The 19416-nt window shown below is 43.1% G+C and overlaps 1 protein-coding gene across 1 annotated transcript; it reads right to left on the bottom strand.

The window, feature by feature from the left end:
* Positions 1-278: 278 nt before the first annotated feature.
* Positions 279-12388, bottom strand: COMMD9 (COMM domain containing 9). Its single transcript, XM_079104229.1, has 6 exons — positions 12283-12388; positions 6694-6819; positions 4776-4915; positions 3395-3429; positions 2399-2502; positions 279-1309 (listed from the first exon to the last, which is right to left on the bottom strand). Exons 1-6 carry the CDS (start codon positions 12331-12333, stop codon positions 1169-1171), a joined length of 597 nt encoding a protein of 198 aa, XP_078960355.1. The 5' UTR covers positions 12334-12388; the 3' UTR covers positions 279-1168.
* Positions 12389-19416: the final 7028 nt, after the last annotated feature.

The raw sequence follows: 19416 nt of genomic DNA, 5'->3' as shown, positions 1-19416 counted from the left end.
TGACTAAGCCTCGGTGAGCAGGTTTCCTCATTAATCAAGGTAGGACAGTAGTGTTCCCTCCCACCACCTCTCTTAGTAAATGACAAATGACAGGCTTCCTACTTTCATTCGTATTGATAATTAGAGTGAACATATTACTATTATTTTGGAGGCACAGCTTCTGACCCTGGCTGCCTGACCACCAAGTGTATATCCCAACTCAAGGTTCACCCCCTCCGTCCACCCCAGACACACACACTAGAGCTGCCACAATGAAGGGCAGGCTACATGCTGTTGCCACTGGATGACATGGTAGAAAGGACTTCACACATGGGTCCCTATGACATGCGATGGTCTCGTTTGGCCTGAGTCCCAGGAGCACCCTAATGGGAAATCTCCTATCAACTGTGTACTGATGTCAGCCTGGCTTCTTTGTTTTCTACATAGCAGTCAAGAGCACAGGGAGCCTGGTGAGGTCCACAGGTCTGGTTTCATGTCACACCAGGGGTCAAGGGCTTAGCTGGGAATCAGGAAGCTGGGATTATCTTCAAGAATGAGAGGCGGCACTGGCTGAAGGCAATGACCCGGGTGAAAAGAATCAAGGCCAGAACCATACTGTTATTTATTTCCAGTTATTCCCACTTCCTCACTGGGGAGTGGTAAGAATAAGCAGGCGTTTCGGGCTTCCTAAGCTGGAGAGTGGTCCAGAGGGGCCACGGGGGCTCGGGGAGTGCCCAGGAGGGGCCAGGCTGCAGGGCCCAGCTCAGTGGGATTTGCCTGGCTCTTTGACAGACAGGCAAGCACTACTGGCATCACTGGCCTGATGCCCTCCACGTGTTCCAGGGCTGGAACTAACTCCTCAGGCGAGCCCCACAGTCTGGGCCTGAGCTTCCCAGGCAGCGGCAGCTGACGAAGCAACGCTCCCTCAGCACTGCAGCAGCAGACAGGCTGCACTCGGGAGCCTCTCGAAGGTGAAAGCTCCTGTTCATCAGCTTCAGAAAGAGAAGAGAGGAGGAGAAGAGCAAGGGGCCTGGCTGCTTCCCCCAGTGCTCCTGTGCCTGCAGGAGGCAGCGAGTCCCCACTTCCATCAGTCAGCTGGGCTGCTGCCGCAGGGCAGCCTGCTTGCTGGGAGGCGCCTGGACGCTGATGAGCAGCTGGGCATGGCAGTGGGCACTAGCAGCAGGTCAGCTCATTTATTGGCCACAGCAGAAAGCTGGTCTCGAATGCGGCCCAGTCCATCTAACATGGTGTCCAGTGTTTCTTTGCTCATCTCCACAGTCACGGCTGAGATGGAGGGTCTGTCCCTGCACAGACTGGGATCTTCCTGGATCTGCAAAGAGAACATGGCCCAGAAAGTCAAAGCCGCCTCTCTTCCCATCTCCCCATAAGTGAGCCCTGCTCAGTTCTGGGCCTCTGAAGAGAGGCTCTGTGTAGGAGCTGCGAAAAGCCGCAGCCCTGGAGTCATTCAGCAACTGGGGAAGGTGGAGGAGACACTCAAAGGCCTGGGTCTCTTCCCATTTGCAACAAGAACCTTGGGTGGGTGGCAGGGAAGGGTAAACCTTCCCTCCAACACCCTGTGGTAGCACTGAAGTGAGAAAACATCATGTGTTCACACTGGTACTTTAAGAGGTGGGTTCTATGAGACACGCGAGGACAGTTCACCGAATGTAAGAATGATATCACAACTTAGAGTTTTACTTATTTAATCATAAAAAAGAAAGAAATCAAGCTTTATTAATACTTAAAACAGCTGCAAAAGGGCTCCTGAAGTATATTTTCTAGCAGATGCTGAACTGCTGGGTGTTATGTGAAGTAAATGTAGCAACATATTATCTAAGTTTTTAAACTAAATGAACCCTATACAATGTGATTTTAGAAGATTCCTAAAAAGAACTATCAAGCGAAGACAATGAGGCAAGGGCATGTGAACAAGAATAGGAAGCACTGACTTCCACTGCCAACAGAAGCCTGATCTCCAGCATCCTGTAAACACTGATGGCGAAATCCTACTGGGCAGGAGGTCGGTGATGGTAGACTGAAACGATCCAGAACGGATCTGAAATCTGAACGCACACTCCTACAGTTACAGTAAGTATATGTAAGTATCAGTAAGATTTAGGTATCAGAAAATAATTTTAAAAATAAAGTTTTATACTTGTCACATTGTTTTAAAACGTCTACTTTCAGAGCGTGTTTTAAGATGCCCATGGTATTTTCACACAGTAGTGCACATATACCGTGTGAATACACACATGCGGGGGGGAGGGGGGGACGTCAACTTCTTTTTTTTTTTTTTTTTTTAATGGGTTTAGTCTAGTGATCCCAGAACTTTGGTGACTGATGTTCTAGATGGCCCGCAGGGCCTGACTCACCACGGCACCTCCTCCTTTCCTTCTAACGACGACGACAGTGGACGTACCTTCATCTGGAGCAGGCAGGTGGGGATGGCCATGCGGCTGATGCTGTCTGAGGAGGTTTTGATATCCACTCTCCAGTCCAGGTCAACCAGGCGTGGCAGAGAGACTGTGGAAGAGATAACTCAGGTCAGAGGTCACGCCGCCCACGTTTATCAAGCCTCTGCTCTGTGACAGATGGCTCTGAAGGCTGTACACACATAACCCATCTGATCTCTGCAGCATGTCTCTGAAAGAGACAGACAGCTGGGCAAAAGACCACAGCAAGTGTGGACCCTCCCCACTACTCTGTGCTACCAGCCCTTGGGACTGATTCATGGGGGGTAGCATCTCCAGACTTGCATCCAAACACCCAACCCTTCAGATGTCAGGACAGAATAACAAGTGACACAAGGCACAGCCTGGGTCTTAGGGAAAGTGTAGCTTCAACAATAGTGGTAAGAGGCCTTGCTTTAAAGAAACAGGCTTGGTTTGAACATGGGTTCCACCACTTGCCTAACCACTGAGCCTCTGTTTCCTCCTCTGGAAAATGGGAATAATTTGAGCCCAGCTCACTGCGTTGCTGGGAGGACTAAATGAATCAAGGCAAATCAAGTGCTCCAGCACAGTGATTGGCTTAGGTTAAGCAGAATGACGCTTCTAAATACACACTTTTATTCAATCTTTCAAAGTAATTTTAATTACTGTTGGGTTTTTTCCTTAACTGAAATAGCATTTTTTAAAAAAATACAATTTTTTTTTTAGTACATCACTTTCTTCTTTGGATATTTCTGTATTTTTTTTAACAATAAATGCCTATAACAATGTTTATAGTTATATAAACATATCTACATAAACATATAGAAAACATACAGAAAGAATTCAAAAGAGAACACAGCACACAGACTTTGGTTTGGGACTAGAATAGTTTCCTTTGACTTCTGGCTAACACCCTTGGTGTCCTGGCAGATTCAGGCCTGGGGCGGGGGAGAGGAAGGAGAGGCAAATGTCTTGGTACTCACTCTGATTTGCTTGGGCTTCAGTTCTCCAAGTAGATCTATTAAAGGGAAAGATAAGGAAAAAATTATAGAAGAGGGGTGAGATCGAGTTTTCTGATCACGAGAGACCTAAGCCTCTGCCTTTCCTGTGATCTTCAGACATCCTAAAAGAAAGGACCTCAGAAACCATCCTTCCCCAAAGCAGCCTTTCGTTTATTTGTCTTACAAAGCTTGGTGATGTTAAGACCTAAGCGTTAGTTTTTGTAGCTTAGGACAAGAAAATAAAAGGCTTACTGCACTGTAATCTTATTGGGCTATTGTTCTCAAAGACAAAACCAAGAAAAGGTCAACTTATGCTCTCTTTATTGAGCACCTGCTACACAGAATACTGTAGCTTATGCAAAAATATACCCAACAGACCTGTCAATTGCTACAGCAAACAGCAGCATCGTCAGATGCCAAGCAGAGTCAGAATAAAATGTGGTCATTTAAGAAAGTTTTAAATAAACGAAAAACTACTGGTAAACAGGCATTAACTTTCATTGCTATTAGAGAGATCTGTTCAAGCCTTCTGCGAAACAATAATCAACTCTTTAAGTTTTTTGTGTTTTAAATGATCTGCCCAGCTGAGAGGATACAGAGATAACTCACAAAAGAAATGTTAAAATGACCAATAAACACATGAAAAATATATATTCGAGATCTCTAGCATCGAAGATAAATAAGCTGAAAATCAGGTCTCATTTGCCATCTGTGGAACTGGGGAAAGTTATGTAAGAAAAAAATCTCATCAGAAAAGATATGGGAAGAGGGACACATTGTGTCTTACTGGTGGAAAGAGTCCATGCAATCCTCCTAATGGCCAAAACCCACTATGCTCATGGCCTTTAACACAGTGAGGAAATAATTAAGCACATGAACAAAATTTCTAAATTGTTCTCTGAACTGCAAAACTGCTAAAATCCTAATGTTAAACACTAAGGAATTTAAAAATTTATACCCAGTTCCCTCAAGTAATGGAATACATCTTTTATTTAACCATTAAAAATGATACTGAAGGCACATACTTGTTAACCTGAAATGTCAAAAATGTTAATAATACTGTTAGCTGAACATAACCAAGTAGTAAAATGGGATGATTCTTTTTTTGTTGTTAAAAAAATTAAAACCAAAATATCGACCTCTTCATGTATATGTAAAAAGAAACAATAACCAACTCCTTAAAGGCTTTCCAATAAGAAATTAATACTGCTAACTTCTGGGTGGTAGGAGTATAGGAATCTTATTTTCTTCTTTTTGCTTTTCCATATTTTTAAACTTTCCAACAAGGAGCATAGTATTTCTAAAGTAGGAATGAAAACAATAAGAAATGTAAAAGAAGAATATTTAAAAAATGAGCACTTACACATGTTCCAGGATGATTTTTGTCAGCAGATTTTTGAGGTTTTGATGGAAATTTTCTGGAAAGAGAGCCAGAATTTCCTCGGCGGAGGACAGGTCACGGAATGCCACCAGCCGAGTGAGGCGGTGCAGAGCTTGGAGAAGCTGCAGGATAGAGGAAGAGTTCTGTAGCTGCAGGGGACACAGGGCACAGGACAGGAGGCAGGGGCAGGGCCCTGTATCCCCCACCCTACAACTGCATGTTGCAGTCATTTGAATGAGTGACTGGAGCCAAGCAGCCTCTATAGCAGACGCTGATGTCCCTCGTGCCTCTGCTGCCCTGGACTTTACCTGTTGCTTCACAAGACAGATGCAGCTGCCTGACCTAGGAAGCTGCCCGCCTGCCAGAAACTCCCTAAGGCAAAGGGTTAATGTGTCCCTTTTCCTATTGCAGAAGAATCTGACCTTCAGTTAACTTTCTGGTGCTGTTTCCCTAGTAACCCGAGAGAAATGGAAAGTCAGCTGGGTTACCAGGCAACCCTGCACTGGTCCAATGCCTCTGGACTGAGAGAACTGCGTAAACACCTGGGGCCCTCAGCGTGGGCTTCTCTGAGCGGGCCGCGTGCTCCTTGCAAGAATCTGAAGTCGTGTTTATTGATATGTGATAAAGAGATACTGGTTTCTGGGGAGTGTGGGCTTTGAATTCAGGGTGGTAAAAGTCCCAAGACTGTGTCCTTAAGCTGTCCCCTGTGAAAGAGGAGTGCCAGACCCTGCTATGGGTTCCCATCCTAAGTGCTGTATGTGGCTCTGTAGTTGAGTGCGGCTGATAGCTGATCTGTGAATACAGTAATCTTAGGGGAATCCAAGAAAACCCTCTGCAGTGACTGTCTCCCTGCTTTGGAGCTGCTTCCAGTTCCACTGGAGGCTGCTTGTCTGCAGAGGCACTCACCCAGAAGTGAGGGGAGTTAAAATCTCCACCAATGATGGGTGGAGGCTAGTGGATAAATGCCCTAGTTGCCTTGCCCTCCAGGGAAAATTCTGAGATGCGTTCTACTTGATTTTTCAGGACCCCCAGTTGAGCCCCACTGCGTGGCAGTAACCGCTCATTAACACACTTTTTAACTTAAGGCTTTTCCACTTTCCCTGTTTGATTTCCCTCACTCCCTCCTTTGTGTTTTCTAGAATCACCTCCCAAAAAACTTCTGGCACTCAAGTTCTTGCCTCAGTGTCTACTTTTCAGGGAACCGAAACTAAGTCTCCACTCGGGTCTATAATCTTGCCTCTGCTTTTTTACTTTTCTATAGTTGATTTGAATGAGCAAAGCTTCCTATTTAAAAAAAACAATAACACGGGCCCATTTGGATGAAGATACTACTGTTTTAGAAGTATATTTGCTCTGGAGAGCTAAGGGAGTCCCTGCTACAAAGTGCAGCATGAGATCTAGGATCAGATGAGGTCAGGTGAGCCGAGCAGAAGACCCCACTGGGGCCGAGGGCTGAGAAGGCAGCCTGCACCTGGCACCCTGAGGGAGCCTCACTGAACCCAGCCCCATTACTACTCAGACCTCACCCTTCTGCGGAAGACTCCTGAAAAATCTGCCTGAAGCTCTCCAGCTGACAATTCATCCGCATTGGCAGTACATATGCTGAGAAAGAAAACCACAACACGTTTGGCTTTTGTCTACACTGTCTAGGCAACAAGTCTACATGAACTTGTTCAGGAGCTGCTTCTGGGCAGTTCTCCCACACATGACTTACTATCACAAGGAAGGGCTCAAAGACAAAAGCTTTCAATTTACTAATATTTAAAAAACCTATGTAGAGTTGGCTACAAAGTCAATTTGAGGGAGAAATTTTCTTTGGACATGGAAATGACTGAGAAGTCCAGAGAAGTTAGCAAGGGAAGAGGACCCATGGCCAAAGGTCACTTCTGACCACACTTACTTGCTCCGCCTCCTCCTGGGTCACAGACAAGCTGGAACACGTAATATCCAAGAGTTTTTTCGAGCCAAGGGCTGAACTGGAAAAGCTTTCTTGACACAGCTGCCTGACAACATCTTTAGAGGAGGCCTATGAATTAATTCACAGATGGGGGGAAAAAAAACTGACAACCTGTTTTAAAATAATATTGTCTTAGTTATTATGTGACACCTTTCAGACTTAAGATTTAAAGGTATACAGGACACTTTTGTTTCTGGGAAGACAAAATAAATGTACTTTTCCCTATTCTTTCTGCTAAATACAACTAAAACCCCTGGGTATTTTATGGAAAACAAATCTGAGATGACCCTGGAGGGGAGAGAAAGTGGATCTGTTAGGACTCGAGACCCAAGGAATGACATGGTGGTGAGTCCCCGGGTTTTCCTTTTGCTTCACATATCCCAGACCCTAAGCTGAAGAAGAGGGCGATGTGGAAATGCCAAGGGGTACAGGAAGGGGAAAAAAAAAAAAAAGGCTCCAACAAATACCTGTTCTCTGTAGCCAAAGGACCAGGAGAGGAGTAACACAGTGACATGAATGAGCTTTAGACAATAACTGCTTTCTATTCCAGCCAAATATCACATAAAGAACACACCCCAAGATTGAACACACCCCACTAATGCCAACAAAGGCCAAGTGGGAAGCCCTGTGAGGCTGTGTTGCCTCACCCCAACACTCCCACTGGGTCAAAGACAGTCAAGCAGGGAGCTGGGATCTTCGTCTGCACCAGCGGGTAACAAGCTGCACAACCTGGGGTTTAAAGAGAGTCTGCGCAGGTATCCCCTGCTACCCAGGAAAAAGAGAAACCCCTGCTTTTAGGTACCAATAGGAGCCAAGTGGGGAACCTGGACTTCTACCTCCAACAGGCAGAAATGAGGGGGTACTCCCTTTCCCTGCCTGAGTGGTATCAGAGACAGCTGGCTTAAACATAAGACTTAAATAAGATCCAGAATTTTAATACATAACATGAACATGTCCAGGTTTCAATAAAAATCATGTACCAAACTAGGAACTAGAAAGATCTCAAGCTGAGAAAAAAAACACAACCTATAGATGCCAATACCCAGATGAAAGACATTAAAATTATCTGACAAAGGTTTTAAAGCCTCCCTGATAACAATGCTTCAGAAAGTAACTATGAACATGTTTGAAACAAAAACAGAGAGAGTCTCATCAAAGGAATAGGAGATATTGAGAAGAATAAAATGAAAAATTTTAGAAATGAAAAATACAATAACCAAAATTTTAAAATTCAACAGATGGGCTCAGTACACCATAATGGAAGGGACAGAGGGGAGAATCAGTGGATGGAAGAAAGAACCACAGAACATTCCCAATCTGACCAGCAGAGAGAAAACAAACAGAAACTATAATAAATAGAGTCTCAGAGACCTGTAGACTATAACCAAAGATCCAACATGTGTGTCACTGGAGTCCTGGAGGACAAAGAAATAATAGGTGAAAACTTTTCAAGCATAGCTGGAGACACAGTAGTACGTATTTCAAGAACCTAAGTAAATCCAACATAGGATAATAATAATTTAAGAAAACCGACACCAAGGTCCATAAGTGAACTTCTAAAACCAAAAGACAAAAAAATCTTGAAACTAGTGAGCAAGAAGCAACACTTTAATAAACAATTAGAATGACAGCAGTTTTCATATCACAAACCACAGATACCAAAAAAAGCACAGTATTTTTCAGTGTGAAAGGAGAGCTGTCAAACTAGACTCCTACAGACAATAAAAATATCCTTCAGGGATGAAGAAGAAATAAAGATATTCATTGGTAAAAGAGCACTAAGAAAATCTGTCACAATATTTACTTTAAAACAACAGGTAAAGTAAGTTCTCTAAACAGAAAAGAAGAAATAAAAGAAGTGTAAGGATCCAGCTTGACTCGACTGCAGTCACCTTGAGCCACGACCACTGCCCTTGGGGAACCCTGGCCTCTTTTCCCATGAGCCTCCTAGCAGACTAGAAAAACACAAAGCCACTTGAGTGGTATGTGGAGCACCAAGTGCCAAATACTGGTGCTGTCAGTTCCAAGAATATGCCTGACATCTTTCTTTGGTCTCTTTCTATCTGTGGCCTACTGAAGTCAGTTCTTTCACACTAAATTTTCTTGGAACAAGAAGAATCCTTGGAATGTCAGGAAGAAAGAACAGGGCAAGCAAAAAACCAAAAAAAGTATAAAACAATATGTTTTTCCTTTCTTTTCTTGAATTTTCTAAATATGTTTAAAAGTTGAAACAAAATTTATAACACTCTCTGATGTACCTCTAAAGGTACCCAGAGGGAAAACTCAAGACAATTATGTTACAAGTGAAGGAAGGTTAGGAATAGACAGAGAGGTAGGAGTCTATACTTTTCCTGATACTATGATGACACCAATAGGCTGTGATAAGCTATAATACACAAAGTAGTAACTACAGCAACTACTAAAAGGGCTATAAAAAGAAATACACTTTTAGAACTAGGACAAATCAAAACAACTCTAAAAAATAACCCATGGGAAAGCAGAAAAATATAAATAGAAACAAAAAACAAGAAAGAACAGAAAGAAAACAAAAAATAAATTGGCCGCCCTAAGCTCTAACATACGAGTAAGTACACTAACTCTAACTGGCACAAACATACAATTAAAATACAGAAATTGGCACAGTGGATTAAAAATATGACTCAATTTAAATGTTTTATACACAAAGCTCCCTTCTAATATATGCTATGAGTAGGCTGGAAAGTAAAAGGATGGAAAAAGAAGTGACATGCAAACATTAACCAAAGTAACGCAAGATTAAGTTATTATCAGATAAAGCACGTGTCACAAAATGAAAATTACCAGAGAAAGAGAGGGACACTATATAATGATAGAAGGTTCTACCCACCAAGAAGACAATATCCTAAATGTATTCGTACCCAGTAAAAGAACTGAAAAATATAGGAAGCAAAAGTTGACCGAACTATTAAGGAGATATAGACAAATTCACAAATGCAGGTGAGCTATCAATGCCCCTTTTCAACAATTAATAGAACAACTACAGATAATAAGGACACAGAAGGACTCAACAACATAATCAATCACTCTAATTGACAGTTACAGGACACTTCATATCTCAAAACAGCAGAATACACACACACCTCAAATACCTGAACAAATAATCAAGACAGATCATATTCTGGGTCAAAAAACAGCACATTATTAATTTTAATTTTAAAAATTTATGAAGTTTGTATCATGACCCAGAAATCAGAAATAGAAAAATAACAGGAAAACGTTAAGCATCTGGAAATTTAAACAGTACACTAAATAATTCACAGGTCAAAGACCAAATCCCAAGGGAACTTCAAAAAAATTACACTGAGTGAAAATGAGAAAACAACATATCAACATTTGTGGGACACAGTCAACAAACTGTTGAAAAGGAAATTTATAATACTAAATGTGTATATTAGAAATTGAAGCAAGTGTCAAATTAGCAATCTAGAACCTAGAACATATTTTTTAAAACCCAAAGCTCAAGATTACAAAGGCAAATACTACAATTTAGAATATGGACAAAAGACATTCCACTGAAGATACACAGATGGTAAATAAGCACATGAAAAGAGGCTCACCATCATTTAGTCATTAGAGAAATGCAAATTAAAAACACACTGAGATGCCAAAACACATCTATCAGAATGGTTCAAATAAAATATAGTGATAACATCAAATGCTGGTCGGGATGTGGACATTCTGGAGTACTATGACAATGGTACTGGAAATATAAAGTGATACAGCTTCTCTGGAAGAGTTTGGAGGTATCTTAAAAAACAAAACATGCAAATGTTTTGCAAATGACCTAGTAATTGTACTCCAAGCCTGTACACACACACTTACAGCAGCTTTATTTGTAATAGCAAAACTGGAAACAATCTAGATGTCTTTCAACAGGTCAAGCAGTTTTGTGATATCCACCCATACTCCTCAGCAATAACAAGGAAAGAACTATAGATACAGACAAGGTGGATAAATATCCAGAGGATTAGGCTGAGTGAGGAAAAAAAAAAAAAGTCAACCCTATGAGGTTACACTGCATGATTTACATAAAATTCTTGTGTGTGTGTGCGTGTGCGTGTGTGTGTGTGTGTGTGTGTGTGTGTGTGTGTGTGTGTGTGTGTGTGTGGTACTCATTATTTCGGACCTGCAGTCTCATGCATATTAGGCAAATGCTCTGCCACTGAGCTACTTCCCAAACCTTTTTTAAAATTCTGAGTCAGGGTCAAACTAAGTTGCTCAAGTTGACCTGAAACTTCTAATCCTCCTGCCTCAGTCTCCCAAGTTGCTGGGAACACAGGCCAGCACCATTCTTGAAATGAATGCGGGAGGTTAAAGAAGGGGTGGAGGATGATGGAAGTGAGTGTGACTATAAAAGAGTAACATGAGGGGTGTTGTGGTGATGTAAACGTTTTGTATTTGACTATCAATGCTAACACACCGGCTGTGATATTTTTCCACAGTTTTGTGGAATGTCACCACTGGGGGAAACTGGGTAAAGGGTAAATGGGATCTTTCTGCCTTATTTCTTACAAATGCATGTGACTCTACAGTTATCTCAAAATAAGAAAATTTAATTTTAAAAAAAGGTAAGAGTACATAGGATAAGAGCAATGAAAATGAACGCACTATTGCTACACAATTGTTGGGATATTCTTATGAACAATAAAGTGGTGCTTTCAGGAGTGGAGAGTGGGGAGGTCATTCAAAATTAAGTAAAACTAGACAGAGACCATTATATGGACTGACGATAATGCTGTCTCATGAACTGTAGAGTATAATTAACTCAATCCTCTTCATCTCCTAAAGAGAGAATGAAAGTTAAAGAAAAGGTCCTTCATAGATCCTACATTCTCAAGAGAAGGCGGACAATAGGCAAACAGATTCATAATGTCACCGAGTGACAAGTTTTACAAAGGAAACAAAGTCACCCTTCTATACAGGAAATCAAAAGTTAATTCCAACCCATCATTTCATTTGAGCTTTACACATCCGTTGAAGTGTGTCCCTTTCAATCCACTTAATCTTTGAAACAAATAAAAGCGTTCTGGCCCTTTCACCAGCAGAGGCGAGAACAGAAAACCCAGGCCTCGAGAACACAGAAGGCACACCTCACTCGGAGAAACGGGTCGGTGCAAAGCGGGAGAATTAGTTCTAAGTACCGAGTGAGGGAGGATGTGGGATGAAATGGGGAACCCGCAAAACGGATCCAGCAATTACCACCTCCCACGCACCAATCCCGAAAACCGCCCCAGAGACTAATAGTAGGGGGCATTTGTACTGTGTCTTCACGTCCGTTATCTCATTTTTTCTCTCCCAAATTCCTGTAAGGGCGTTATTAATTTTATTTATGCTTTTTAAAAGCTCAAAAAGGGACAACGGTTTGCCCGGGTCACACAGAGAAATAGTGCAGAGTTGTGGCTCCAAACCAGAGCCAATTTATTCCCACTACACGTTCCGTGTGCCCCGTAAACTCCGTCCGGAAGACAAAAGGCGGCCGCACGCGCCATTTACCTTCAGCAAGCTCTGGAGCGCCGCGAAGTGCTCCGCTGTCAAGGCAGCCATCTTTCCGAAATCATGTGACCGCGGTTGTGGGAGGGGCGTGGACACGTGACCCCGCCGCCTGCGCGGGGCATGCCGGGGGCTGTAGTCTTTCAAGGTGGCGAAAGTGGGTTCGTTGTGGCGCAGTGGTTTGGGAGGGACCAAGCAGGGCTCTAGTGCAGGATGGCTAACCCGGGGACTCGAGGACCCAGGACCTGGGAGGATGGGGAGGGAGCATGGTTTTCAGCGGGGTAGGTTGACCTGGCGTATCTATTTACCAGGGCCGGCAAACTAGTTTTCCCTGAACCGGTGCGGGTGGACTGGATGATTTGTGTAATTCAGGCTTGGCGGGCGCCTTGGATGCATAGCTGTTTCTAAAGTGATCAGTCTGCTGACCGCTTGGAATTAAAACGAAGTTGTGCGTATTGGAATTTACACACACACACACACACACACACACACCATCTCGATAAAGGTAAACTTGCTTTTGCATGTGTAGTTTCTGTCTCTCAGGTGGGTTGGAGCTGGCGTTATTATTAAGTTTATCCAAATTGGAAGACTGAATCATTTAGGATTTTTGTAACTTAACTATAGTTCTATGGGAGATCCGGTTTGAAGAGCAGGTGAGAAAGTATTTAGGAGAGGGGATGGGAAGGAAACCACTATTGCTTATCCAGAGTCTTGTTATGTCTATGACAAGAGTGGGATGCGAGTGGTTAACAGAAATGATTTAATCTGTTGATTCTACAGGCCAGTGTGAATGTAGTGAGTAATTTTGAATTGGCAGTACTGGACTCTGATTTGGCAGTGATCAGAGATCCTAGCTCAAAACATACCGAAACTGTATCCATAGGGCAGAGCACAGTAACTTAGGTGAATGGCATGTTCGTTAAATAAACAAACAAAAAGCATGATTAGACTTAAGATTAATTTCTGTGTGAATATTGGCTCGTTATTTGCAGGACTTTGTCTTCTTGTTTTACTGTAGAAAGATGGGCATGGCGGCCAGCCTCCAAGATGGCCCTCAATAATCCCTGCCCCCTTCTATTCACACCCTAGTGTAAACCTTTGCATCTTGTATCAGGATTGGTCTGTGGCCAGGAATGATGGTATATTACTTCCCCTCCAGCAAAAACAAACAAAAAAGATAGAATCTCCCGCTTCCTGCCTTTGGCACTCTCTTATCTTCCCTTTCTTGAATCTCTTGCTCTAGGGAAAGCAAGCTGCCATTGTAAGCAGTACTACAGAGAGGCCCATGTGACAAAGAACTGAAGCCTTCAGCCAACTGCCAGCAAAACACTAGTGACTGCTAACAGCTTCCTTAGAGTAGAAGTAGATTCTTCAGCCCTTGTAGATCCTTATTAAAAGAGCATTGACCAACAACTTGTCTGATTGCAACCTCATGAGAGAGATCCTGAGCCCAAACTACTCAGCTAAACCACACCAGGATTTCCAGCCTTTAAATACTATATGAGATTATTAATGTTTGTTTTTTTACGTCATTAAGTTCTGGAGAAATTTATTACACAGCAATAGTAACTATTGCATGGAGGCAATGAAACAGGGGTTTTATAATGCAACCTAATTTCAGTCCCAGTTTTACATGTTATTGACTATAACTTCAACAAATTCTTGAACTTCTCTGAGCCTCAGTTTTCACATCTGTGCAACAGTGTTGAACAAAGCTGTTTCAGAGAAAGCAGAGCTGAGTGATGGGTGCTGCCCCGGTGAATGGACACCCAGCTCTTACTCTCACCAGCAGCAGTCAGTGGCTAGCAGGGTCTGAAACCTTATACCATGTTATGCTAGACTGGTGGGTCAGCCCAGATTGCCAGTGCCACATTGCATTTAAAATTTTAAAATTTTGCAGTTCCTAAACCTCAAGAAGAAACAGAACAGGATGTCAGAGTCCATGTCCATGATTTTGTCCCCCTCTCTGGTTTTATTTAGCTAGTCCTAATTCCGTTTCTTTCCGATTTTGAGTATATAAAGCAGTGCTTACTTCACTTATTTAATAAACTTGCTATGTGCCAGGCTGCATTCTAGCCTATGTTGTGTTTATATATTATATTAAATATATATGTAATACAAATGTACACTGATACATATACCATATTACTATTTCCCCCCATTTTTAAACAGGAAATCTGAGACACAGAATGGTTAAGTAATTTGCCCAATGTCACACAGCTAAGTAATAGCAGAGATCAGATTTAAACTTGGGCAGTTCGACTCCAGAGACTGTGTTGTTAACTAAGCTGTACATGTCTCCTTGTACTCCCATAGCTGAAAACAGAGGTTTCTTCTGTTTGGATGTCTGTACCTTCCTCAATGGGCAAGAGTAAGCTTGTACAAGTTTTCATGTGGGCATATACTTCCTTTCACTTGGGATATATGGAATGGAATTTGGGGGTAATATGGTAACTCTACGTTTAACCTTGTGTTAAACCAGTGATGTGGTAAGAGAAAAGAGGGTCATGGGCTTTGGAAGAACAATCAGTCTGAGCTCCTGGCAAGTTACTTCACCTCTCTGAACCTGAGTTTCCTCATCTGTAAAATGGAAACAATCAAATACCATTTGGCCATTAGAGAGGGCTCAAGGGTGACTTGTACCCCCAAATGGGGAAGAATGTCTTTTTTTTTTTTTTCTTTTTGTATCAGGGATTGAACCCAGGGTACTTTTATCACTGAGCCACAAATCAGCCCTTTTAAAATATTTTATTTAGAGACATAGTCTCATTGAGTTGCTTCAGGCCTCACTAAGTCACTGAGGTTGGCTTTGAACTTGTGATCCTCCTGCCTCAGCCTCTCAAGCCACTGGGATTATAGACATGTGCCACCATGCCTGGCAGAACTGTCTCTTTTGACACTTGGTTCTGGCCATCAGTAGCACTGATGGGCAGAGCTTTCCTGTTATGGGAAAGTGTGGCAATAAAGTGACCAGCCATCTCAATTTGCCCAAGAATTAGTGATTTTCTGGGATGCAAGACTTTGAGGTCTAACATTGGGACAGTGCTGAGGAAACCAGGCCAGTTGGTCACCCTAACATGATCCCTGAACCTTTAAGGGAAACCATCCTTTGGAATGCTTGTTCAGTTTTCTGAACTGGAACAGATGTGAAGAGAGGAATATGGACATAGATGTTTTTTCATAGAAAATGATTTAAGGGCATCAAATTAGTTTTAAAGTTTTTTTTTTAAACAGCTTTATTGAGATCTGATTCACATAACATACCATTTACCCATTTTAAGTGTTCAATTCAGCAGAGTTCAGTACATTCACAGAGCTTTCTAACCACCAACATGGGCATTTAGAACATGCTCATCCCCTGTGAAGGAAACAGCATCCTCCTTAGCCCTCACTCCTACCTTCTCCCCACGACTTTCTCCATCACTGCAGCCCTAGACAACTGCTAATCTACTTGCTGTCTTTATTCTGGAAATTTCCTAAAATTCATGTAATTGTACTTGTTTCTTCCATTTAGCATTTTTGCAAGGTCCATCCATGTTGTAGTATGTATCTGCATTTCATTGCTGTTTGTGCGGAATGACAATTCATTGGATGGACCTACCACATTTTGTTTATCCATCAGTGGATAGACATTTGAGTTGTTTCCACCTTGGGATTATTAAGAATAACGCTTGTTACATGATTCTTAATGATCGTGTGCAAGTTTTCATGTGGGCATCTATTTCATTTCACTTGGTGTGGAGAGCAGTGACAGAGGATGAGAGAGCAGTGACTGAGACTGGGGGTCTCTGATGACCTCATGGCTTGGTATATCTGGTGCCTGGGAATGTTTCTGTGCAAGGGCACAGGATGCTTAGCTACTGTGGCAACGCCCTGCAGGAGGAGGCTCTGTGCAAGAGTCCTATCAGCTCTGACCTTGATCTCAGGCACACAGCTCCTGGGAATAGAGGAATTCTTGTGCTAGACAACCACAACGTTTCACTAGCTCTGCTCTTTCAGTTCCTGCCTGCCTTACAGTAACTTTTAACAGTGAACTTTCTTGAGAGCTACACAGAGCTCCTAACATTGCACTTTGCAACTGTGGATTGCAACTGCAGAAAAGCTACATAGATGTCCTAGTTTCTGTAATATTCCTGAATACAAAGATAATATTCTTTGCATAGTTTAAATCTGATAATGAGACATATATAAATAAAGATGCTGGTGTAACTCTTTAGATCTGTATCTCATCAGAAGCTAGAGCTCCACCTGATCCTAGTTTAATCTTCAAAATCTGTGTTTGTGAATCTTTATTTTCCAATTCCCCCTTCACCCCTTGCCAGAACCAAGAGTTTGGCTGCACCAGTCACAGCAACTTGGGCTATATGGAATGGAATTTCTGGGTCATATGGTAACTCTGTGTTTAACCTTGTGAGGAATTTCTATATTGGTTTTCAAACTGACTGCACCATTTTGCATCTGCACCAGCAGCGTGGAAGGGTTTCACTTTCTCCACATCATTGCCAATGCTTGTTATTATCAGTCTTCTTGATGTCAGCCATCCTAGTGGGTTGCTCATTGTGAGCAATCTTGTCTAGAACTTGCATATGTCCCTTAGACTACTTATGTTAATTTGAACTGATGGTGATTATAGGCACTTAATCCCCCATTCTCCTTTCTCCCTTTGGTCCCACCTCTAAGTCCCAGCTGCCTTCATTATCAGAGGAAAGTCTGCAGGAGGTGGATTAGGCCAAAGGGCCTGTAGTCCCTTAGGGAGAGCCTCCTCCATTGCATTTATCTGGTATTCCTTTTCCTTACCCCCATCTCATTGGCTAAGACAAGGGTGGACTGTAGGAGGAAGGGGCCACTGTCTTTTTGGTCTCAGGACCCCTGTTCAGGTCAAGAAGCAGCTTTGAATTGGCCTGATGAGCTCACCAGATATCTTAGTCTGTTTGGGCTGCTATGATCCAATACTATAGATTATGTGGTTTATCCAACAGAAATTTATTGCTCACAGAATGGAGGCTAAGAAGTGCAATGTCGAGGGATCAGCAGATTTGGTGTGTGGTGGGGACCAATTCTTGTCTTAGAGATGGCACTTTCTGGCTGTGTCCTAATGTGATCAAAGAGTCCAGGGAGCTCTCAGATCACTTTTATAGGGACACTAATCCCATTCATGGGGGCTCTGCCTTCATGACCTTTTGCCTCCCAAGGGCCTCACCACCTAATACCATCACTGTGGGGATTAGGATTTCAGTGTATGAATTTGGGAGGGGTGGACGCAGACACAGACCATATACCAGGAGACCACCGGCAAGTGTGGGACCAAAGCTGGGAGTGTCAACAGGGATGTCCTGGTTCAGAAATGCCACCTGCACCCACACCAGGCATCCCAACCTGCAAGATTTGGGGCTCACTCTGCATCAACAATGTCACGTCTGATCTACGGTGTTGCAAAATTGGGAAATTTGAAATAAAAACCCAGACTTTGGTTTTTCTTTAAAAACTTGGCCAGCTCCTCCCCCACCTGTTCCATTCTGTTCCCATCTCTTCTTGTTGCAGCTATTTTCTAGAGCCCAGTCCTCCTTGTCCCCAGGAGACTGATATGGGCACCGAATCTCCCCAGTCCCCAATAATAAAGGTGTTCCAGAGAACTGTCTTCACACATTTGTCCTCTGCCTCTTCCTCAAGACATCCGTTAGTGTCTAACTTCCCTTGGAGACACAAGGGAAGAGAATAAGGCCATGGCAGGCACAGGGCTGCATGTGGGTCCTTGGGATCCTGGGTTTCCTGCCTTCTCCACACCGTGGACATGAGGACATGAATCTGTGCAAGTTGCAGGGGTAATGTGGGTATCTAATTTGTTATTTGCAGCTTTTGTTCACTGTTTATGAACCAAGCACTGTTCTAAGAGTTATGCATGTGTTAATTAACTCATTTAACCTCCCATAGTACCCCTACAATATTTCCAGCTTACAGATGAGAAACCCAAGGTTCAGGGGGGAAAAAAAAAAAAAAACTCTCTTGTAATCCATGGGAAAAGTGTCAGAGCAAGAACTGGAAGATGGGAGTGACTAGGGTCATTTTATGAGCCTACTTCTCTCTGTGCCTGGTCCCTTATGGGGGCTCAATGGGTATGAACCACATGATGATTGCTACTAACATGCCTCGTGGCTGGAGGTTGGTCCTGGCCAGGTGCCCCTTCAAAAAGCCAGGGGTTAGAGTATTTGTTTGTTTCTGTTTGTGTCTGGAATGTCCTCCAAAGGCTCATGTGTTGAAGGCCGGTTTCTCAGAGGTGGCACTGTTGGAAGGTGCTGGAAACTTTAGGGTGGGGCCTGGGTAGAGGAAGTAGGGCACTGGGGACTTTTTCCTTGAAGGGTACGTATTGTCCCTGGGCTTGCTCTGTCTCTCTCTGTCTCCTATTTGCCAAAAGATGAACCACGTTGATTGGTCACCCTCTTCTACCCTTGTGTCTCACCATGGGCCCACAAACAATGGAACCAGGTGACCGTGGACTGAAATAGTGAAAAAGAATTCTTTCCTCCTTTAAATTGATTTTCTCAGGTATTTTGTTATAGAAATGAAAACCTGACTAACACAATGACATGTGTTTATGAAGAAATGATGCTTATGGTTCTTTTCAGTTCTAACTTGTGTTAAAACTCTGAAGTGGAGAGAGGAGGAGAGTAACATTTGGGCCTTACCCTGTACAGAAAAATGGCACCTGGGCAGTGGTCTCTCCTACGGGAATGTCCCTTCTCCCCAGTACAGAGCGCCATGGGCTGAATGTCCCAGTCTCCTCTCCTCGCTCTGACTGGCCTGGTTGCTGTGACTAGTGAAGTCTGGAGCGCATCAGATAGAGGAAGGCGCTGTGGCCTTGTTTCTCGTTCCAGGTCCCCAGGAGCAACACAGAAGCAGCTGGTGACACAACAGCATTGTCCTCACACACAGAGGTCCCCTTTGTTTCCCTGGTAAACAGAGCAGTGGCTGTCACAATGGCCTTGAATGGCACTTTACCCTCCTTTCTCCAATGTTACACTTGTTTTTCAGTTCTGGAATTAGCTAAACAATGACTTCCTGCAGGGGTATCAGCTTTTTAGATTTTTTCATTTGCTTCTCCATCAGTCTTTGGGTCCTTGTCCGTGTGAGTGTTGAACG

Source organism: Sciurus vulgaris (assembly GCF_902686455.1).
Source record: "Sciurus vulgaris genome assembly, chromosome: 11".
Taxonomy (NCBI): domain Eukaryota; kingdom Metazoa; phylum Chordata; class Mammalia; order Rodentia; family Sciuridae; genus Sciurus; species Sciurus vulgaris.
The sequence above is the reverse complement of the archived record's forward strand: the minus strand, read 5'-3'. Positions and strand labels throughout refer to the sequence as shown.